Source organism: Fundulus heteroclitus, chromosome 1 (genome assembly GCF_011125445.2).
Source record: "Fundulus heteroclitus isolate FHET01 chromosome 1, MU-UCD_Fhet_4.1, whole genome shotgun sequence".
In the NCBI taxonomy this organism is placed as follows: Eukaryota; Metazoa; Chordata; class Actinopteri; order Cyprinodontiformes; family Fundulidae; genus Fundulus; species Fundulus heteroclitus.
Window position 1 is genome coordinate 13690612 of NC_046361.1, and position 24093 is coordinate 13714704.

Below are 24093 nucleotides of genomic sequence, written 5' to 3' on the forward strand. Positions count from 1 at the left end.
AAGCGTTGGCTCTCCTCATCCCGCAGCTGTGTTGCTTTCTCTACACAGATCTCTTTGTGTTGCGAAACCGCTGATGGACAAAAAGCCTCTCAAATGACAGGCTTGGATTGAAATGGATGAGCTCATTCCCAGAACCCATAAATAGTCTTGCTTTCCACTGTATGGTGCTTTACATGTGAAATATGGAGACAACAGAGGCTTTTGTTCCACTTGCGCTCCATCGTATGCTCACAGCTGGTCGGCAGATCGACTGCTATTAAAATGGTTCTGGGATGTTGAGCCGCGTTGAAGCAAAACTTTGCAGCAGCTGAGGCGATCCTGAATCGTTTCCCTTTTACAAATAAGGTGCCATGCAGCAGGGAGAGTAAAGAGCCACAGCCAGCCATTCAAAAATGGCAAAACAATCCACCTTTCATTCCTTTCTCAGCATAAACTTCTCCCCGGCTTTTTAGTAGGATATTCGGCAAGGTGACAAATTGCATATTTTAGGATGCAGGTGACAATGAAATCAGTTTCCTTACACTGACACAATTTCATAAGTTGTTTCGCTTTCAGGTTGTTGTTTTTTTTTTTTTTTGAGCACAATATAAAAATCGGTATGAAGGTGGGGCAGGGTCCAGAGAGCTAATAAAGTAAAAGGATATGCCTGAGGACATAGTCTTAATTCACTGATATGTAATTTCCTCTTCAAGTTAAAAAAAAAAAAGAAAAAGAAAACCCTGTTGTTTAACCCTGAAGTCGTGAACTGTTGTCCTACAGCAGCTTGATTCAAATATAGTCCTTTGCAAAAGTATACCCAGCCCCTTGAACCTTTTCACATTACAACCACAACCTTTAATGGGCTTTGTAGGGACTTAATGTAAAGTGATGCATAATGCCCAGTGACCTCTCAATGACCCAATGACTGCTGGAGATAGGCACCAGCCGCTCCGCCATCCTGCGTTGTTAAGGGGCTACAGACGGTGGCTGGATGGATGTTTCTGCTGCAGTCAAAGCTGCAATTGTTTTGTCGTACGTCTTTATCAGCTAGGCACATCTAGGAGCTGATGTTGTTGCTCTTTTGTCTTTGCAAAAGAGCTCTGGCTCTTTCAAATTGGATGTAGAGCGTCTGCAACCAGGAATGTTTAGGTCATGCTAACCGATCAACGTGCTTTGATATAAATCATTACTAGTTAATAGTTAAATTTAATGGTTTAAACGTTAACTCGTTTGGTGACTTCTGGAGGCAACCTGATTTACTGGTTTTCATTTAGGGTGTCAAAGTAAAACAGGGTGAGTTCAGACGCACGGCTGACTTTTCTGATTTTTATTTAGAAGAAATGTTGAAATATCTGTCCTGCTCCTTCCACTTTCTAGATATGCACTACTTTGTTAGTCTATCACATAAAATCCAGATAAAGTACACTGAAGTCTGTGGTTCTTATGTGACAAGATGTGGAAAAGTTAAAGGGGCATGAATACTTTTACAAGGCACAGTACCACCTGCCCTGGCTTTGGATCAGCCTAATACAGAGAAGCTGAAATAAACTAACAATATCATGTTTCCATCAAGTTTGACCAATAAAGGGTAAAATCACACGTTATATACACATAAACGCACCTAATTTCGGGAAGTTTTGGAATCTTTGGAAAACCAAAGGCCCAATTAGGGAAACCAGGCAGAAAGGATTGAAAATGTTTAATCTTCTGAAATTATTTACACAAGAATAGTTTCTGAGAAGCCTGTCGCCGTTTATGCTGGAGTCTGCAGGTGGTTAATGGTGGCACATTTATTGTTTTATTGGCTCTTCGTGTGGAGTAAACAGCGTAGTATTTATGGCCTTGTTTGTTTAAAGCCTTACGTCCCCCCCACCCCCAACCCAACATCTTTCGAGCTTTATCAAGCTGACGTTAATAGTTAGGAAAAATAGAAAATGAACATTAATGACTGGCCTGCCTTCAAAGTAGTGGGCATGTAGACTCATGTCTCCTGGTTTCAACTATAGCACAGTTTTTTTTCTATAAACGGAACCATGTGTTCTTCTTAGCATTCATCCACTAAGCAGAAAAAGAAAACAAGGCACTTTGCTCTCCCATTTACCCCTGTTTGTAATTGTCTGTCTTCTGCAGGGCGTGTTGAGAGAGTCCTGTACATTAATCAGACTATATTTAATCTGCAGTGAACCGCTGCTATAGAGAAGTGATGCATATCATCTCATCCGCTAGGTCCTCCTCGCACTTCACCACCACGTATGGCTCTTCGTCGCTGTAGTCCCTTGTGTGCGTGTCGGCCTGTGACTCTGAGCCGGCGTCGCCTGTCCCAGCCGCGTTGCCGTTACCCATGCTCCCATTCAGCAGATTGCTGGCGGCGCTCTCCATCTCGTCGATGGTCATCTCGCAGGCGTCCGCGATCTCATGTGTGGCTGCTGTCACAAACTTGGGATCCCTGGCGTATTTCCCCAGACCTTCAGAGATCAGCACCTGAGAGACAAATTTGAATATATATATATATATATATATATATATATAGACAGAGTCGTATTCTAAAAATTAGAATATTGTTGAAAAGAATAGAATTTAAAATTCTTCTTCTAACGTATAAAGTCCTTAATAATCAAGCTCCATCATACATCAGAGCTCTGATTACCCCGTATGTTCCTAACAGAGCACTTTGCTCTCAGACTGCAGGTCTGCTGGTGGTTCCTAGAGTCTCTAAAAGTAGAATGGGAGGCAGATCCTTTAGCTATCAGGCTCCTCTCCTGTGGAACCAACTCACAGTTTTGGTCTGTGAGGCAGACACCCTGTCTACTTTTAAGACTAATCTTAAAACTTTCCTTTTTGACAAAGCTTATAACTAGAGTGGCTCATGTTACTCTGAGCTATCTCTATAGTTATGCTGCTATAGGCTTAGGCTACTGGAGGATATCAGGATCTAATTTTCTCAATTTATAGAGTTCTACTGTTCTTCAATTATGCATTATGTGTTGTCATTTCTGCTTTAACTTTCTGTTCTCTCTCTTTTTTCTTCATAGTAGGTACACCTGGTCTGGCGTTCTGTTAGCTGTGACATCATCCAGAGAAGACGGCTCACCCGCTACTACCATCTACTGTAGAACAGATTACTAGATCAATGTGTGCTTCTGTGCTTTTTTGTCTCTCTTGTTGTGTCTCTGCTCTGTCTTCTGTCGGTCGAGGCAGATGACCGTTCATACTGAGCCCGGTTCTGCCGGAGGTTTTCCTTCCCGTTAATGGGGAGTTTTTCTTCCCACTGTCGCTTCATGCTTGCTCATTATGAGGGATTGCTGCAAAGCCATGGACAATGCAGACGACTCTCCCTGTGGCTCTACGCTTCTCCAGGAGTGAATGCTGCTTGTCGGGACTTTGATGCAATCAACTGGTTTCCTTATATAGGAAATTTTTGACCAATCTGTATAATCTGACCCAATATGTATAATATGATTGAACTTGACTTTGTAAAGTGCCTTGAGATGACATGTTTCATGAATCTGCGCTATATAAATAAAAATTGAATTGAATTGAAGAACATTTAGGCCTGAACCCCCTGAGCCAAATAATCAACAAGTCTGGCTATGGATACCACCTCAGAAATAAGGGGCCACCATCAGCCACCTCCTGTACATGGATGACATTGACATTGACTCATCATGTTTTGTCACAATTGTCTATTGGATTTAGGTTTGGGATTAGACTGGGCCATTAGAACACATGAATGTCTGTGGTGTAAATTATTTATTTGTTGCTCCAGCTATATGTTTGGGCTTCTTATCCTGGAAGACATACCAGACTTAAGTCTCTGATAGATTTTTTTCTAGGATTGTCCAGTATTTAGGTCCAGCCATCTTTTAATCAACTCAGAGCAGCTTTTCTGCTCCTGCCAAAGATACACATCCTGACAACATGCCGCTACAATGCTCCTCTATGGGGGATGGTGTGTTTCAAGTCATCCACTGACCTACCCTGAAGCTGAAATCCAAGGTATTAAGATAGTGTTTTACTTACAGCTTCCACCAAACTGTTGGCGCTGCCTCTCTTTTGCAGGAAGTGTGAGCGGTTCTCTGCGGGTAGCTGCAACCGTGACGGTGAGTGGCTGCGGCTGGGCAGGCCATCCTGGCCGTCGGTGTACCAAGAACTCCTCTTCATGGCCCCGGGAAGGCTGCCCACGCTGCCAGTACTCCGCCAGTCCACCTGAAGATGCACATCACGTACACGCGTTTACCTTTTATGAAAACTGCATTCTTTTAACACATGCATTGCCAAAAACATTCCTTAATTACATTATTTTGGAAAGCCTCAATGTCTAAATAAAGATCTGGTTAATTTCTTTTATCAAAGTTGAATTTCTAAACCCACAGTCGGACACTGATGTTTAAAAGTTCTGAAACTCATGTGTTACCCTGCTATTTTTTGATAAAATTGTTCAGATAATTGTAACATTTCCCTTCTGAGGCATTGCCGCCTGCCGATCAACATAGACGAGACCTGTATGAGTGGGGTGTAGCAGGGCGAGCAGTCACAGCTGATGGGGGATGCGGGAGGTGTGGCCCACGAGCGTAGTGACCTCGTAGGAGACAGACGGGCAATCCTGGAGGAATCCAGCCCGGCTACAGCCATCACCTGAACGAGGGATGGGAAACGGACCAGGTTTCTATCAGTGTGCCAATCCACGGTTCACTCCTTTCCAAACCCCTCCCACCATCAGCGTGTGTGTACCTGTTGCTGCATCAGGTGCAGTGGAAGAGCCGTGCATGATGGAGATGGTGGAGGAGCTTCATCTACACTAGTTCTTCTGCGAAGACACTCAAAGCTGAACGTTGGTGTGTTGCAGGCTGAGAGGAAATGACAAGTAAAACTCATGTAAATACAAAACAAATTATATTTTTACATCATAAAGTCAGATGCAACGAGGGAACACACGCTCAGTTTTATGCACAGTTACAACACTTATATAAGAGGCCTACTGAAAGAGAAATGTTTGCTGCATTTTACTGTTAATTTACAATGATTTCACAAAAAAGCTGTGAATTCAAAAATATGTTGAGTAAAATGTTTATCTAACTGAAATCTGTCATGCTCAGGTAATTTAATTATAAAGGCAAAATGAAACCAAAAAGCAGCTGAACCTTGAGGGGAGGGTAAAAACCATCTCCTGGGCGACCGCCGGTCATCTTGGCATATAGGCTGTTTGTCATCGTCACAGTAACCTTCAGACTGACAGTCATCGCTGAAAGGGTCAAAATCTCCCTCTGCAGCGCCACGGAGGTCTGTCTTGGACAACCTTAGGAGAAAAACATCAGGTTTCTGTTTAAAGTTTTGTTTAACGTTATTAACTCTTTGGCTGGATCTTGTTTCGCCCCTTTGCCCGACTCTGTAGTCCTTCCAGTAGATTTCACATGTTTACACCACAGAGGATTGGTTTCCCAATTTGTGTTGGAAAGCTCAGGGAGGATGAAACGTTGATGCTCTATTTTCAAACGCAGATATTTTAGAAGAAAACAAATAGCTATATCGTATGGTTACAAATAATCTCTCAATTTAAGGTTCGTTCTCCGCACAAAACACTTTTCTGTCTTCCAACATATTTTGTTGAGTACAATTGTTGACATAAAGACATAAATAAACAGGGAATATATCAATGTGTTTGACCATTTAAAACCTTTACTGTCACAGCAATGATGCTGCTTAGGTTGATGTAAAGGAAATACTGAATTTATTCTGAAAGTTGCAACAGTAAAATCACAAAACCCTGGGATTCTAGTTCAATGCAGATACACACCATTTAGTATCATCATTATACATAAATAAAATGTGCTATGCCTTCTGGTGCAAGACTGAGCCCATATATAGACATATCTTGGTTGCCTCTGTTTGCATTACAGTACAGATGTGTGAAAAATATTTTCCCCCTTATAGGTTTTCGTCTGGGTTTTATGTTGCTTTTTTTCACCGTGAAATGTTTCAATATCAGACAAAGGTAATCTGTTTGAATACAAAAACCTGGGAATTAACCTCATAACTTGATTAAATTACACCTGCCACACCAAAGGCTGATCACTGCCTGAACCGGGAAACCACTTTTGTAGAAACATGTCTGACAGCATGAGCAAGGCTAAAAGTCTCAGGAAGCCCCGCATGTCCTAATCTAAAAACATTTCCTTGGTACCTCTCCTTGGTGAGCATGATGTCATCTTCATGAAACTCCTCCCCACTGAAGTATTCCCCGGAGGCCCGCTCTTCATCGCTGTCCCTGCCCCCTGGCTCCTCTTGTCGAACGGTTGGGTGAAGTACTCCACCATTTTTTGACCTGTTAACGATGTCACAAAGATACACATACCTTTTTATCATTTTAGTAATTATAAATTCCATTCATTGTAAATTATGGACGTTTTATGTGGTTTTATTCATATTCCTTGAATCCTTTACCTAATTAATTAATGAGTAATAATGTCAAACTTTATCCCCATAAACCCAAGTAGGCCCATCAGGACCCACATACTGTGAAACTGTATCATAAAATGTATTTTATTTCAGTGGCTGCATGGGTTACATACCTAATATAGGTCTCGTAGTAGCGTGTTCTGATCCACGGAGAGAAGGAGAAGGAGATTCAGTCAGAGAGGAATTTCATCACAGAAGGACAGAAAATGGACACGAGAGACAAATGGAAGGTTTTCAGCATTTTTTTCACAGATTAAAAATAATTTCAATCTGAATTTATTTTTTTACAACAGACATTTTTACTGAATCTTTGGTTTAAAAATTCTTAAATGTTTTTCATAATGCTGTGTAGTAAATCCTGCCCACCTGCAATTTGTTTTAGTTTTGTAACAAACATATAAGTAGAGAGATGTTGAAGGTATTTCGTCGTTAAACAGTGTCATAAAATCTGAAGGAGACCGCTAATGATTATGTGATGTTTTCAAGATGCAGCTATAACAATTTAGCAGTACACTTGGTATCGATTGTATAAACAAAATAGACGTTGGTATGTGGCCAAAAAAACTAATGGAAAAAAGAGACTTTCACTTTATTCAACGCAGAACGTCTGTTTCCTGTAGGATAAAAATACTTCATAAAATAACTGAGATCTCAAAAAAAAATCCATTTAACTGGGAGGTCTCTTTAGGTTGATTCAGAAACTCTGAAGTCAGATTGGTTGAAAAATGATAGGAAAAAGATGTTCCGTGATTAATTTCTGACAACCGATGAACTGATCCCAACAGGACCAAACCTACGCGTTTGAATCGTTGCTTGTGTTACTGAACATCGCTTGTCTTTATTTAATGTGGTTTTTAATTATTACATCATTAACACAACAGGGATCAAAGTTCATATTCCTAAAAATTTTAAGCAATGAAATGAAAAACGTTAAATATTGATCAAATGTTACACATGACTACGATAGACTGGCGACCTGTCCAGGGTGTACCCTGCCTCTCGCCTATTTGACAGCTGGGGATAGACACCAGCACCCCTCGCAACCCCACAAGTGATAAACATGTTAGAAAATGGATGGATGCTACACATAATTACAACACATTAATCAAAATAAATTGCAGTAATTGTCAAAAACAAAAACAATGGGGTAATCCAGACTTAAAACACATCCAAAAACATTCTGAAGCCCTTTTAGAACCAGCATTAATTTCTTTAGTAATTTAGTAATAGCTCGTCTGTTGAATCAGACGACGTGGACTACCCATCACGCCTCATCTTCATCAATGACCATGTTCCTGGGTAACCCATGTTCCTTCCTCGGGCCAATCAGACAGATTAACCGACCACTGCAGATGGGGAACGTCTAACAAGTGGTGCGGCTCTGTACATGACCGTCGTCTAGCTCCCACGGTTTACCTTTAGTCAAACACCCTCAAATCCTTTTGATTGCTTATAACACATCAACCCAGTGGACAACGTGTCCACTTACTGCCTAGTATGTCCCACCCACAAAGAGGTGCCCCGATGATGAGATTAACTATTGGTTTCACTTTATATAATAAATCGGTCATAATGTTATGCCTATTTGGCATGTATACAGTGGGATTAGATATAACAGAAATGCTTCATAAAAAAGTGATTAAAGCTCAAAAGTCTAATAGCTTTTATTGCTTTGTAAATGCCCTGGGCACACTGCACAATCTATTCATGAAGAAAATTTCGATTGAATTTTATTTCAATCTATAGAAATTGAGGTAAAGGAATATTAGGAGGGTCTTGACTTTCCCTTACAAGCTCAAACCACCACTCTTGCAAACTGAAAATGGCTTAAAGATTCAGACATTTTAATTGAATGACCCACGTTTCTGGGAAAAGCCTCACATCTGTGTAGTGTTGAATCTCCCAATTTATGGCACCTGACAGCATATCCTCCAGCCCAAGCCGATCAGACTGAATTCCAGATTCCCTCTAAATTTCTTGGCTTGGCCTCAGAAACCGTGTGTTTTATGTGGTTCCACAAGTCTTCTGTTGGATCATGGCCCAGGAACTAATCTGGTCATTACTCAATGTTAATGGTCTGGGGCCCAGATGCCGCTCACTTTTGGATGTGTTTGAAGTTATTTTGTTATTGAAACACTCATTTATATATTTTGATGTATTAAAACTGATCTATGGTGGGAGATAAACAGGCCTGACATCATAGAATGAGAGACATCCTCCCATCAGAGAAGAATGCACCATCACTAGTGTTGTTGTTCTCAATACAAGTTCTGGTCTTAAGACCAGTCTTGAGACCTCATCTTCGGCGTCCTGGTCTTCTCTGGGACATGATAACCTCTGGATTTAAGACCGCAGCTAGAACATTCTTATTTTTTACTGCAACGTCGTGCGAAACCCCTGCTATTATTCAAATGCAACCAATAAAGTTTTTTACTCAGAGCATTTGTGTTCTGCCACCTGTGGCCCTATGTGCCAAGGAAGAGAATATTAAAGGAAAACAAGATGGAGAAAGATTTCCCATTGTAAATATCTGGATATTTGTGCTGTTAAGTGAGGTAAGTGCTCCATCTGCACCTGTGGCCTCCGCTCCGTCTGGCTGCCGCAGTCAGTTAATATTTAGCTGGATAAGCACTTTCTGCAGGGTTGTCGTTTTTTTCTGTTCAACCTGTTGCAGAGTTGTCAACTTTAATGGGCACGTAGCATGTAGCTGAGGGTCAGCTTAAATGGTGTTTAGGTTGACCTAAATGTGGCACTGTGCCAAAGTGAAAAAAAAGCTTTGTGCACCAGTGAAGCCAGATGACATTGAGACCTTTTTTTATTGTTTTGGTCAGCTGCCATCAGATTATCTTTAACCATTAGGAGGAACAACAACATTAGCATGGCCACTGCAAAGTCCCTCAAAGTATTGGTCTTGCCCTGCTGTGGTTTTGGTCTTGACTCAGTCTCAGGCGAGGTGGTCTTGACTACAATAACTCACTATAAACATAATTTGCTGCGCTTTTCCTTAAATAAGGTCCTGTTTAAAATACTGTTTTTCATAGAATTAGTGAATTTATTATTTAGAACACATCTTTCGGCTAAAAATTAATCTACAAGTAAACTGCTTGCCTAATTGATTTCTGCTGAAAAAATAGTGATTGATATGGTGTGTGATGTTACATGTTTTTTTCTTTAACAAAACCGTACATAGAGATCAACTAAAAACAGGTAGCTGTTCCTGTTTTTAATTTGTTACTTTTAACAAATAACTAACCTTGTGGAGTGTGACTTCCATGGCTTATTGTGCAATCCCCTGCTGTAAGTCGTTGATGATTTATTTCTTGCTGAAGACGGACGACATCTCTGTAATAAACTCTTCTGCTGTCTCCCAGAGGTCATTGAGAGAAGCGAGGGCACATTGGCATTGTTGAGGTTGGCATTGGAGGGTATTGGAGACTGAGGATAGGTTGAGTTACAGTAATCATACAGATGAGGGGAATGATGATGATGATGATTACAGTGGATGGGGGAGGAGTTCGTCTCCATCTCTCCTTCCTTGTCGCTGCTGCTGGCCCTCCTGCATATCTGAGTGGGCGCGATGGAAGGAGTGCAGTAGACGGGTAGGATCTGTAGGGGGCGCTGCGTGACAGTAGTGGGTTGGCCGTAATCCATACCAACGTGGTTAACGTGATTCCCAAAAAGGCCACCGTTGCGCTTTGAGAGAATAGCAGACATAGAAGAAAGTTTAAAAACAAAGAAATTCCTTGAACGGAAGTTGATTAATGCGCCTTTTCAATTCAAATTTTTGTTTAACCAGCCATCTCAAACGTTACAATGAGATAGAGCAGAGTGTGTCAAACAATAAAACACATTAGATTTTTTTTAGACTTTTACCCGAAATATTTCCTCTTCTTCCTCTCCAGTTCCATCTACAAGCCCCTCCTCCTGTAGATCACATGATATGGCTCTGCAAATTTCTGGTCCAATGTCATGCAGCGTGCGCAGGCCAGCCTGCAAATTAAGAACAAATCTCATCGATGAATATTATGCATGTGAGGACTAAAATACGTTGTGAGTTTGCATAAGGTTTACGCAATAGTTTTATAGCTGGGTTGAGAATAAGGTTAGAGTCTGAGTTAACCCTTTAGGACTTTAAGAAATAAGTTTAGATGATTAGGATTAGGGTAGCGTGCGAAAGAAATACTTTGACAATGCCAGAAACACAAACAAAAACAATAGCAAAAAAAAAAATTTTTTGCGTGGGTGCATTTGTAAATCCTGGAAAATACAGTGTTGATACTTGCAAACATGCCTGACAAGGTTTTTGTTGTTGCTGTCTTATTTATTCAGCCACTTCCAATGGTTTCATAAAAGGTAAACAAAAAAACTGTCATCCTTTCCAATTACAGACTACATGATTTTTTCCTTTACCTTCTTTGTTCGTTTCCCAAGCCATATTATAGTCATACATCTGGCTGTAATGGGTAGATGCAATACCTAACCACAAAGTTGTACCTATTCAGGATCTCTTTGTGTCTGAGCAAAGTCTGTCATCAGTGGTGAACAATCAGAGCCTCCAAGGTATTCAGGGGCCCATTTGACCCAGACATTAAAGTGGACTCTATATTTTGTTGCAATTTTTTGCAAATAAAGTAATCAAAGGGATGCTTTTCCATAGCAAAAACATGTAAAATGATTTGACTAAAGGAAGACTGAACTGTAGGTGCTTTGAGATTTGTTATTAGAGCTGCAAAAACACCACACAGGAAGTTGTTTTTAGGACCATTTAGGGCTGTGTTTCTCAAATCTGATCTTCAGGGCCCACACTCTAGTGTGTGTTGGAGTGTTTCTCACTCCAAAACAAAGTGGTTGAAGTCAATATATAGGTACTCTGTTTTCCCATCACAATACTTCATACTGGCTCAGAGCTTTTCTGTTTAGCTGTGTTTCTCTCCTAGACGAAGCCACCATAGGAGCAACTGCTTACGTCAACTCTTTATCATTTCATTACCGTGGTAACCCCCAGTTGGCTGCAACAGATGGCTGTTCACACTGAGACAGAGTCGACTGGAGGTTTCTTCCTGTTGCAGGGGACTTTCCGTGCCAGTGTCACCACATTCATGTTAAATCACATTATTTTTGTGATTTTTTTTTCTTTTTTCTAATTAAAAAAGTTAATGTTTTATTTGGCCAATAAATACTTTGAACAGAAGCGGTTACACACCTCTGCACTAAACACAGCAAAACCACAAACAGTGCAAATCGGTGCGAGTCACCCCTGTTCCTGGCAGCGACATTGTACAGCCTTGTGGCCCATGGTTCAAAGGAATCCCTTTGTCCATAGTACAGATCATTGAGTGCAATCGGTTTTGAAAGAGCTCCTTCACAGTAAAAAGATGGAGAAAGGGATTACTCAGAACCTGTCTGATCCTTTTCTCATTGTCACGCTAAATTCAGCAGTTCCTGTGAACTGCACCTGAGCTGTCAGTGTCTGATACAAAGCCAATGTGTCTTCAACAAAACAAGCGTCATGTTGCAGAGACCGGCAGGCAAAGACAAATACTGAGTTAATAATACTCCACTTGCCACAGGATGAACGTAAGTGTGGAGTTTTGTATTTTACTTGAAAAAAAAATACATTAGAGAAATTACTCTAAGCTGTGTATACTGTCTAATGTGCTCTAAAACTGTTCCACATGAATGATTAAAACAAAAAGTGACTAAAACAAAAAATTAAAAAAACATTTTGAAACACCTGATTAGTTCAGGGTTAGGTCTATTATGACGTCTTTGCTACACTTGTAAGTCCTACTAATTTGATGTTAAATTGTTCTTAAAGGGAAAAATTAAAAATCCATAATATTTAGGAATGTTAATTCATATAAAAAATGGCAGAATATTTTTGGCTGCTCCATTCATAACTTGCCAATGCAAGTTATGAATGTATTATTATTTTTTTAATGTATTGATTTATTCAGTCACCATGGGCAATGTGAGAGAAACAGTGTCTTTACTCGCCTGTAAAGCCAAGGTGGTGTTCTCCCAAGACCTCCTTCCCACCAGACCTTGCTCTTTGCGCCTCTTGAACTTTCTGAAGTAGTCCTGTATCAGGAAGGTGGCATAGAACTTCCCCACTGTTACCTCGTCATCTAAGTGAACAGACCAAACACACCAAAAGCCTCCCACATCAGGACCCAAACACCTCAGCTGTACAGATATTCTGCAGTAAACTGAGTTGATACCAAACACACGCCAATCAAAAAGTCACTAAAATGACTATGACTTTAAGAATTTCTACACCAGCACATAACTCTGGTTGCATTCAGAGTTTTTTCAATTAAATTATTGTGACTTATTGGAATGATAGTTTGTTTGTTTTAGCTGTATTTGTTAGTAAACAAAGCACATCAGTGTATATTTACCATAACAAGACCACATGACTGGAACTACGATATTTTGCACAATAAGAAGCAGTGGAGCTGGGCGAGTCAGCAACGTCCAGCGGAGGTGCGACTAAAAAGAGGTTAAGTAACCCTAACCCTGTAGATCGGGTTAGTCGTCGACCACGCCGATCTGACATTTTACTGCAAGGCATTGCAGGACGGCCTACTGGCTCTTACAGCAGCTGCATCAGTTGTCGCCATTTTGCTTTCTGATAGTTTCACAGTTCTGCTGGCAGATGGCACAACAATATTTATTTTTATGTGTAGTGATCGCACTCGGTGCAAATAATTTTAAGGTTCAAAGGACTATCAGGATGAACACTTTGCATATATTGTTTTATTGATGCTTGACCAAAGAGACAGCTGCTTAACAATGCAAGCAAGAGTTTTATTACAAATACAACCCCAAATCTATAAAAAACAACATTTGGAATAGCATGAAAAATGTCCGATAAAATGAAATTCCTAGCGTACAATTTAACTTATAAGCTAGATTTTGTAGGTCACTTGTACACTAGCTCTACCCTTTTTCTTTTCTTTTGCAGCTTTGCAGCAACACAATAAAGCTTTAAGTGGGATTAGTGAACATCCCATTAGTATGGGAGATGCAAAATAGACTTCTTTTCAACTTTATCAGCCTGATCAGTAACTAGCCTACTGGAAACGTCAAACTTTGATCTTATTCTAAAACCACTGTAATTGAGTCAGAAAATGTGACGCTATAAACAACAGTCTCAGCCTGATAAAACTAGAAATCACTAGTGTTGAATCTTCTCCTTTCAGTGACGGATAATAAAAGAGAGAGCTAGACTTCTGCAAATACAAAGAAGGCTTAACGTGTTAAAGCAAAGTTGGACTGTTATTTTTCCTTTTGAGCTTACAATCTTTGCCTGCCATAGAGGATGATGTGTTTAGAAATGTTAGCAGCCTTTAGGCAATCTAAGAGTTAAGGTGAGGGTTGAGATACACCAGAAAAATACACATGGAGAATGACGTTTACAATTACAAATGCTAACCCTGCTAAGCGCTTATTTAAATTCCTAAAGAAATCAACTAATATCAATGAATAACTCTGTGTTTGTTTAAAAATATCAGTAAAAGTTGGTACAGTGAGTGCTCCTGCACACATACTGTAGTTTGGTGGCAGTATAAAAACAAACAATGACTGTTCCCGGCTGCAAGGCTAGAAGAAAAGCATTGATGCAAATAAAATATGAATTAACTACATTCTATTTGGGTATGCCAGAGCGTTACAAGAAATTATTTTACTAATAAGTTTCAACTCCATTCCAATATTTATTCTGTACGTTACTAGTGCACTAAATTTGCACCCCAGAGTATTGAACCGTAAAATTTTGTAATCCAAACCTTTCTTAATATGTACGAACTCTGTGCAAAAAACTTGGAATGTCTTTCACTTAATGTGCCTACAATGAAAGTTGTTTTCTGTCTATTTTAGTAGTTTCATATTTTGACAGTATTGTTCATACACCTCCAATTTTTTAGGACGTAAGACAATTTGGGGTTGTGTCAAAATGTTGCAATCTATTTGCAAAGCGCTATACGCTTTCTTTTTGGTATGCAAAACTCTAAAAGAGGGGAATAAGACAAATTTAAATGGCCAGTTTCACCTGCAAACCAACATAGACCAAGTGGAACGTTAGTCTTTGCACTATCCACTGCCAAGTGACTGACGGCATTTTAAAACTGTCTTCTTGCTTCATGTCATAAAAATATATATAATTTCTCCATCTTAGACAGTCAAGCAGATGTTTTCTACATCTCTTGCAGCAAAACGATCTGCAGCAGCAAGTGCATGCAACCCAACAGAAGAGCACAGGGAACTTAACCAGATCTTCACTTTCTATCACAAGGGTTTACAGCATGAACACAGGATGTTTCCCGTGATAATTCGCCCTATCTGCCATGCAGGAAGGCTCATCAGGTTCAGGTCTGATTTTCTCAGATAAGCTGTTGTTGAAGCAGCCTGGGGAGCAAAGCGAAGGACAAAAAGCAGCTGTATCGCGGTGTGTAGCGGATTTCCTTTTCAATGTTGCTACCATCTTTCTTTGACCCCCCCTTTATTTCAAGTATGGGGCCAAGTAAAGGGGACAGAAGCCAATTGAAAGTGTTGGTTACTGGGATAGTTTTAGGAAGAAAGTGTCTCTACACCACCTGAAACAGCCAGAGAGACACTTCAAGAGACTGGTCAGAAAGAGAATCGATAACTAGAAATTAGTCTGAGTCCTGTATATTTAATTTACAGTTAAAAGTTTAGCATCTTACCTCAATTAAACCACAAAAGCATGTGCTGGATGTGTACATTTCAAAGAAAATACATCGTTAGTATTCCTGTGACATGTTTTTGTGTAATGTATGCTTTAGAGTCAGCTAATAGACTGATATTTAATTGAAAGGAAACCTAGATTTGTCCTAACGCTTTATCAATGCACAATGATGTATGCGATCACAGATTCTCTTTCTTAACAGAGCCTATTGAAGTTCTTAAAAAGAGGTATCAAGAGTTTCATGCCACCAGCTAAAGCGGAACTACTCCAGAGAGCTCAGGGTAGCAGAAAGAGAAGAAAAACAATGCCAGCCACTGAAAGCAGAGGAAGCTGTGGATGAGAGAAGCTTGGCAGAAAAAAGCAAAAAAAAAAAAAAAAAAGGAGGGAGAGCGAGAGCGAGAGAGAGAGAGAGAAAGGTGGGTTGACATATTAAACCACAAAAAAACATGCAGTATGACTGATTTTGACAAACTGAAGCAAAGAAAGCATGGATGCTGCAAAAACTACATAGACACAACTAGAGGAAGTCACATTTGCATCGACTCAGAAACATGGAAAGTGCCAAACGCAGCAGATATCTAAAACTACCAATTTAAGAAACAATCCAAGGTTCTGAAGTTTACTTACACTGCCCTTCCACAATAAATATATCGTATTATTTTAGGCTGCTTAATAAATCAAATAAACAGTTCTTTTTTGAGGGTAGAATGATCATACAACAAACAACTTCACATACAGCCTCAAATATGCACTGTATATAGATCTCTGCTGATATTTGGATACACAGCCCGTAGAGAATTGCAGAGAAACCTATGCTGTTTGTAGTCATCAACAAGACAGAGCATCTCAGCAGTTTGCTCGTGCTTTGTTTTGTATTTTTAACAGTCATTTTAATCAGAGAGCAACTCCCTAGCATCAAAAAATCTACTCTAGGTAGTTTCTTTATGGTTTTCATCGACAAACTTTCAGAATACTGCAGTATGTGTTAAGTATCCAACATGTTGCAAGTACTGTGATCACTGATTCCTCTCATTCCAACCAGGAGGCAAAAACTGAAAATATCTGAGCCTGTGGTTTGAACTATTAGGGAGCTGACAGGGAGTTGACAGATGAGTCAAAGCAGATGTTACAGGCATGCTTTGACTGCACACATCTGTGTGTTTGAAGCTTCATCCAGTAAAGCAAATACATTAACTCACACTAAGACAACAAACATCAGTTAATGTGAGGACATATGTGTGTGTGTGCAGACCAAGAGCTTTTGCACACATAACAACAATAGACAATGGTTTTCTCCGTATCTGAGGAAAATACGTCGGACCAAAGAAGAGGCATAAAGCAATGGGGACCCCCACCACTTCCACAAACTCCCCGCTGACCAGCACTAAAGATCGAGTAAAATGAAAAGAGGGTCTTTCAGTGTCAGCACTCAAGAAAAGCCCCAGGACCTTATCATATTTGGAACATGAATAAAAGATTTTAGTTACTGTAAGAGCTACAATGTTTTCTTTTAACAGATACTTAGCTGCCTGTTCTACAAACCTGATCCAAGCATTTATTCTCTTCATAAAATTGTGAAATAATTGTGGCCCTGCCTTCAATAAGAGTCATTTTTATTTCTGACACAATTCCCTTTCAGCCCACATTTCACCCACTTAATGTGACTGAGGCTCAGCAAATGTTTTTTCCGAGTGTAATGACCACTGACCGCCTGCAGGAGGCACTACTTGATCCAACAACTTCATGCTGGTCCTCTTCCAGATTTTCTTGATTACAGCTCTCAGCTCCTCATTGGCTTGCTCCAAGTTACCTTCAAAAATAGTAACAATGTTATTGTTGTAATAAAAGAGTGACATTTAGTTAAAAACACTATCTGTACACTATGTGTATATGCAAGTGTGTCGCTTAAACTATCATTCTATCATTGGCTGATTAAAACTTTTAACATGTATCTTTGTAATGCACTCGAGACCCTGAATAGTTTTGATATTTGTTGTTGTTTTTCAGAAGGTCCTGTACTTCAGCTGTAAGTAGACTTTGATTAGGTTTTATTTAGTTAAGCCATATCTATTAAAATCCCGCTGTTCGGAATGAATTGTTTATTTAAAAAGTTATTTTGAAAGGCACAAATTGCTTTGAAGGATAAACTGCAATCCCAGAATACAAAAATATTACATGGTTTAAATGCTTTTTTAAATTTTAGTTTTTTTTTCATATTTTGAAAGAATTATTTTTTAAGTGAATCTAACAAACAAACACAAATAGCCCATCCTTGGTGGAACAACCATGGAAGCTTAATCTACTTTAATTTACTTTGTGCTGGTAATACAGTAACTAACAAATGTCTATTCGGTGAACAAAGAAGTAGAAACTTAAATTATTAGAAAAATATTATGCTTTATCATCCACGGCTTTCTATGTGAGCAGCAATGTATCAAATTAATTCTAATTTATAGTTTAATATATTTAAAACAGGGATTTTATGAGCTTACTTGCATCTAGTCCAGTAAATAAGGCATTACAGTACAGTGTAGCATTGTTCCTTAACTGAAAGAAGCCAGACTGTAAAACTAATTTTACATTTGAATCCAGAGATAAGATTAAATCAAAATCTACACCCAAGAAATAACCACTGGACCTGGTCAACACACAAAAGGAGGTGTTTGTTTGGCTAATGTAGACATTTTTTCAGGTTGAGGTACAGTGGCTTGCAAAAGTATTCATACCCATTGAACTTTTCCACATACTTACAACCAAACCAATGCATATATTTTATTGGAATCGTATGTGAAAGACCAGCAAAAAATGGTATACAATTGTGAAGTAGAAATAAATGATACATGCTATCTTCCTTTTTTTTTCTTTTCTTTTTTTTTTTTTTTACAAATAAACTCAAGCTCAGTGAAATTAGACGGAGAGCATTTGTTAACAGCAGTTTTTAGATTTTGCCACAGAAGCACCCCAGATAATGGTGCTGCCACCACCATATCTGACAGTGGGGATGGTGTGTTCAGAGTGAGGTGCAGTGTTAGTTCTCCGCACTAATTTGGCAATTTCAATTTCGGTCTCATCTGACCAAAGCACCTTCTTCTTCATGTTTGCTGTGTCCCCAACATGGCTTCTGGCAAACTGCAAATGTGACTTCTTATGGTTGTCTTTTAGCAGTGGTTTTCTTCTTGCCACTCTTCCATAAAAAACACATTTTTGCATGCCTAATAGTTGTCCTGTGGACAGATTTTCCCACCTGAGCTGTGGATCTCTGCAGTTCCTCCAGAGTCACCATGGGCCTCTTGGCTGTATCTCTGAACAGTGCTCTCCTTGTTCAGCCTGTAAATCTTTTTTTAGCCTGCTTTAAAATTCCCCACAACTTTATCCCTGACCTGTCTGGTGTTTTCCTTGACTTCATGATGCTGTTTGCTCCCCAATAATCTCTTAAACAACCTCTGAGGCCGTTATAGAGCAGCTGTATTTGTACTGAGATTAGACTACACACAAGTGGCCTCTATTCAGTCATTGGCAATCATCAGGCAACTTCTGAAGGTAATTGGTTGCACTCAGAGAAATGGGGGCTGAATACTTTTGCATATCATACTCTTCAGTTTTTTTTATTTGTAAAAAAGAAATTGTAATCATGAATAATTTTCTTTTACTTCACAATTGTATACCACTTTGTGTTAGTCTTTCACATAAGATTCAAATAAAATATTTTCATGCTTATGGTTGTAATGTGACAATATGTAGAAATTCATACAAAGGGTATGATTACTTTGCAAGCCACTGTATAATTGTTGTTTGTGTTTTAATGGATTTCAAAGCCACCAGTTTCTATCTTATCAAACTGTCACGTTTCAAAGCACGCACAGAACTGTTTATCGTCAGCATAAAACTTATCATTAAACGACTATAGAAAATATATGAAGATATATGAATATATAAAATAATAATTGACCAAGTATCATACCTTGTAGAACACCACAGACTTAAGATGTTTTTACTCTTTTTGCTCTTTTAGGATAAGATAGATATTGGAATTTTATTCCCTCAAAATTGTGTATGGCTGCAAGCATCGGTACTACAGGTACCCTCTATTTTTCTGCTTCCTCTTCATAATAAATAAAAATTTTGCAGATGCCTATTAACTTGAGCTGCAGACTCACCATCAGTCTTGATCTTAAGAGCGGTGCGGACTAAAGCAAACAAGGTGGCATTAAACATTACGGTCCCATCACTGTTGAGGGGCATGTTCATTGCCACCAGTCGCTGCAACAGAATAAAAACTTCAGATTAACATGGAGGCATGCATGTGAAAGTATAGGAGCTGTTTTTTTCTGCAAACGATGAGATTGTGAGTTGTAAAAACCCACCTTACAGGCGACTCTGTGAGGGCAGAGCTTGCCAAAGCCCAACGGAGGCTGGATCCTCCTCAACAGTGTGACCACATCCAGATGTTTTATCCTGCCCCTGACAACACAGTATGTTAAAATGAAAGCCACTACACCCAGAGGCCATGGTTCTAAAAGTGATCAACAAAATCTGTTTTGTGTTCCGAAAAACAGTCAGAGGTATGAATCAAAAATGGATCATTTGCCCTTACTTGGCTTCAGGATCATATTCAGACCATATCCTTTTAAACTCATCCAGGTGGTGAGGGCCAAGAATGGACCAATCACGAGTCAGGTAATCAAAGTTATCCATAATGACAGCAACAAACAGGTTGATGATCTGAAACAAAAAAAAAAAACATGCAACATGTTGGCATAATTTATTAATAGCTTTACCATGAAATTAAGTCTGTGGTAAAAACATGACTGGCGCTGAAAAAACATTGAGCTATCTGGAAGAGTACCAGGAAAGCGCAGAGCATGTAAAAGCTGATAAAGTAAATTATAGCAAAGTTGCTGCCGCAGGTTTTCTCCTCTCCCGGGTTGTAGTCTGACTCTGAGTCGCACAGCTTCCCTGGCAAACAGGCCAGCATGATCTCCTGCCACGCCTCCCCCGTGGCACACCTGACATCAAATAAGAAACATTCATTTCACTGATGCTAAACCGTTTTATGTAGCATTCATAATAATTGTGCCAACCAAAGTTAATAAATGTAGAAACCTGAACAGCATCAGAACCGCTTGAGGAAAGGTTTGGAAATTGTTGTTGCGGTTGATATGGGTTCCGTCCACCATTGCTATTTTTCCAAACACCTAAAAGCAGAATCTGCAAGTAAGATTTCAAAGCTCCAGAAAAAGAAACTCTGAAACTCATGCAGAGTATAAAAAACATTTGCAAAACATCGATCCATATGTCAGACATTATTACCTGCATCCCGATTACAGCATAGATGAAGAACAGCATAGCTATCAAGAGGGCAACATAGGGAAGAGCCTAAAAGGGAATCAAAAGTATTTCTGAATTTCTTTTCTCCTGGGTATATTTTGTACAAATTACATAACGCAAAGTTAATACAGTTGTGAAATTTTTAAGCAGACACCATAGTAATCTAGTGATGTGAGTTCAGAGACACAAATTGCTGATGTATTTCTTGTGGCTAAACGCAAAAATAACTGCTATCTTGAATCCAGTCTCAAGGACTTTGGTGAAATCATCGTAAAAAAAACACAGAGGTTTGGCAACTCAAAAACGCAATCTTTTTCCCACACCTCAACAACATACTAAACGGTCCCTGCAGTCACTACAACACTCCCGTGTGGATGCTGTAGCTATTATGAAAAATAAATCAGAAGTACAGAGCTGTTAGAGGCCACTTTAAGGAAGGTGACATGTTGAAGGGCCATTCCTTGATTTGTTTGTATACACAAATTAAGCAAATTGAGCCCTTAACTTCTGTCTGTCATGGAACTTACCAAATTTCAAAATACTGGAAACCTTTTGTAAATCTCAGAGTAAATGTAAGGGTCTGCATTCGCTCCCTACACAAAGACTGCTGTTTATATATAAATGAATTCATCATTTGAAAACTGCATTTGGTATTTAGATTATCTTGGATGTCAAATTTATTTAATGATGTGAAACACTTAAAGGATGACAACTTAGCCCTAACATAAGAAAGATTGCAAACGCCTTTTCAAAACACTGTGTGTTCTAAAGCTTCACCTGGAAAGACTTGATGAAGGTCCACAGCAGAGTCCTGATTCCCTCCCCTCTGCTCAGGAGTTTGACCAGCCGCATCACCCTGAACAGGCGGAAGAAGGTGATGGAGATGCGAGCACTGTCCTCTGTATTCTGCATGTGAAGAACAACCAAGACACAAGGAAACAAAATGTACAACCGTCTAGCACAGCATTTAGGGCTTTGTATCATTCATTCATGCAATCCGTGATGCATGCATTCACCCAATAGCCATGAATTAATTGAATTAGCTAAAAAGAAAATCACAAAATCTACTGAACAAAATACAGTCCTGCTTTACTGGAACAACCAACCTGCATGCAGCCATACTAAAAATTACACCCTGAGACATTAATGGGCCTGGATGACATTTACACACATGATATATTTAACCTCTGATTCTAAAACAGATAGAGTGCTCCAAAAGACTGGCTAAGTATACCCTGACTAAAGATAAAGATGTCTTGTTTTAGGATTAGATAAAAACACAAATATAGAGCTTAGCTTGGCTTTGAACTAGACAACCATGTCAGTGTCTTAAACAGGCAATCGAACGTTAGACTTCAATCAAACATTTTAAATGCACAAAAAAAACCATCTCAGTGTTATTCGATGTGCCATGCCATGCACCCAGACAAGATGAGGAACAGGGTCAAACTGAAACTTATACCAAAATACAACAAACCAGAAAGACCCAAAACACGACTGTGACAAATACCGACATTCCAAACACAAACCATTATACTTTGGTCAATATTGACAACTAATTCTGGTTCAAAAAAAGCATCTTATTGATTTAAGCAATCTCTCAACAAAAAATTTTACGACAGAACGATGCAGATGCTTTTGCTTTCAGATGATAACAGAGGGATGAGGTTCTTGAATAAAAGAGGTGGGGCTTATTCTTACCCCTGGATCCTCTATCACCTTGACAACAGGGATGGCTGCCGACTTGAAACCAAAAGCCAAAATTTAATCCGAGTAACAGCTGCACAGCTTCAAACCATTCTTCACATTTTCTCGCTAACTTCGTTTTCCACAACATCGTTTTACATATATTAAAAGCAGAAACACTTTTATGATTTACCTGAAAGAACATCTTCAGCAATATAAGGATTCTCATGTAAAAGCTTTACCAGTTTGGGAGTAACACCAGATACATAACAGTGCTTTGAAAAATAATTATTGCCCCTTGAACTTTTCACATATTGTTATTCTACACTTCAGTATATTTTATTGGAATTTAAGCCCAACACATAGTATAGTATAGTATAGTATAGTATAGTATAGTATAGTATAGTATAGTATAGTATAGTATAGTATAGTATAGTATAGTGAGGTGGAAGAAACTGCACACACTGTTGTTGTTTTTTTATAAATTAGTTTAGGCAAAAAAGCCTGATAAAGCAGTTACTAAAAGACAGCAATAACAACTCCCATCTGCAGTTTCTGAGAGTCGATGTGGGGAACACAGTGTGTGGAAGAAGTTGCTCTGGTCAGATTAAAATTTTATTGTTTTGTCACTGTGTGTCAGAAAACTAAAACTGCACCTGGAACTCAGGATTATTCCCATGGTGAAGCGTGGTGGTAGCATCATTATTTTGGGACATTTTTCTTCAACAAAATCATGGATGGAGCTAAATACAGGGCGACCAACCTCGGCAAAAGGACATGTTAGGAGCTGCAGAGCACTCACGACTGGGCTTGCTTTCCAGCGGGACAACACTAAATATATGACTAAAGCTGCAATGGAAGGACAAATGCAGTAAAAAAGGGAAAGGTTCTTCAAAGTACTGACTCAGTAGGCTGATCACATGTTCACACAATACTTTTACATTTTTTTATTATTAGTCCAAGTTGAAAACTGCGTAACTTTTTCATTCTAATTCCCATTTATACCATACCTCCTGTTGCTTCATTATGTAAAATCCAATTAAAATAATCTGAAGTTAGAGGTGGTAATGGGACAAAAGGTGAAAAATTCATGGGGGGTAGATACTTGTGTAAGGCAGTGGATAACACACATGCATATCAAAACTTATGGGTAAATACAACTGGTAGAGTAAAACCCTCACAGAGTCTTTACCAAGACCCAAACCACGTCCTGACTTTTGAGAATTAACCGACCACGTTGTATCGTTCCTGAAATGCAGGCATGCTCTCATGAAACAATCGCTCTGTGATGAGATACCTTCCAACATTTCTTTCAACAGACCTGAGCCTGTGTGGCTTTCTATATACTAAAGATTGGCTGCTGAAGGTTTGCAGTGTGTGCGTTACTTCAAACATTCCCTCAGGACAAACCAACATTTAGTCATGGACAAGCTGGCAGAAAGCATGAAACTAGTGTTGGCGTGAGTCACAAACCAAGACACGGAGCAACCTTGCAGGAGCAGAGCTGAAGGTTAGAGTTTTATCGAGGAAAACGCAAACAGGAACCCTGATCACATACAAGACAGATGAGCTCAGCTGCATTCAAAGACAATTGTTTATAAGACTTGGGCATCAAATAATATGGACCTGAACAGATCTGCTAGCACCTTCATATCTGTTGTTAAAATGATTTGAAGTGAACATCAATGTGTATAAGATCTGTTGCTACTTTCGGAAAAACCCAGTAAAAAAAAAGAGAAAGTTATGTTCTTGAATGCAACTCAGCCGCTATAAAGCAAGGCGCTCCAGCAGGGAACGACACAGAGAAGATGTGTGAGAAATGATTACTTACATTGATCTCAGTGATGGCAATGTCAACCACGCTACCCACAACAATTAAGGCGTCAAACGTGTTCCATGCATCAGCAAAATAGTTCTGCAAGCACAAGCGACAG

At 39.3% G+C, this 24093-nt stretch overlaps 1 protein-coding gene across 2 annotated transcripts; it reads right to left on the minus strand.

Moving 5' to 3' along the window:
* Positions 1–1544: 1544 nt before the first annotated feature.
* LOC118562729 (voltage-dependent L-type calcium channel subunit alpha-1D-like) lies at positions 1545–24093 on the minus strand. 2 transcript variants are annotated; one of them, XM_036135633.1, is made up of 20 exons: positions 23991–24089; positions 22175–22216; positions 21251–21379; positions 20456–20521; positions 20249–20340; positions 19992–20151; positions 19740–19867; positions 19510–19606; positions 19303–19405; positions 16854–16955; positions 12433–12563; positions 10309–10425; positions 9689–10128; positions 6549–6575; positions 6161–6301; positions 5121–5275; positions 4711–4826; positions 4480–4614; positions 4000–4185; positions 1545–2460 (listed from the first exon to the last, which is right to left on the minus strand). In XM_036135633.1, exons 3-20 carry the CDS (start codon positions 21323–21325, stop codon positions 2170–2172), a joined length of 2562 nt encoding a protein of 853 aa, XP_035991526.1. In that variant the 5' UTR covers positions 21326–21379; positions 22175–22216; positions 23991–24089; the 3' UTR covers positions 1545–2169. The 2 variants fall into 2 exon arrangements, with proteins under 2 accessions (XP_035991526.1, XP_035991533.1); XM_036135640.1 differs by lacking the exon at positions 22175–22216 and having other exon boundaries at positions 23991–24093.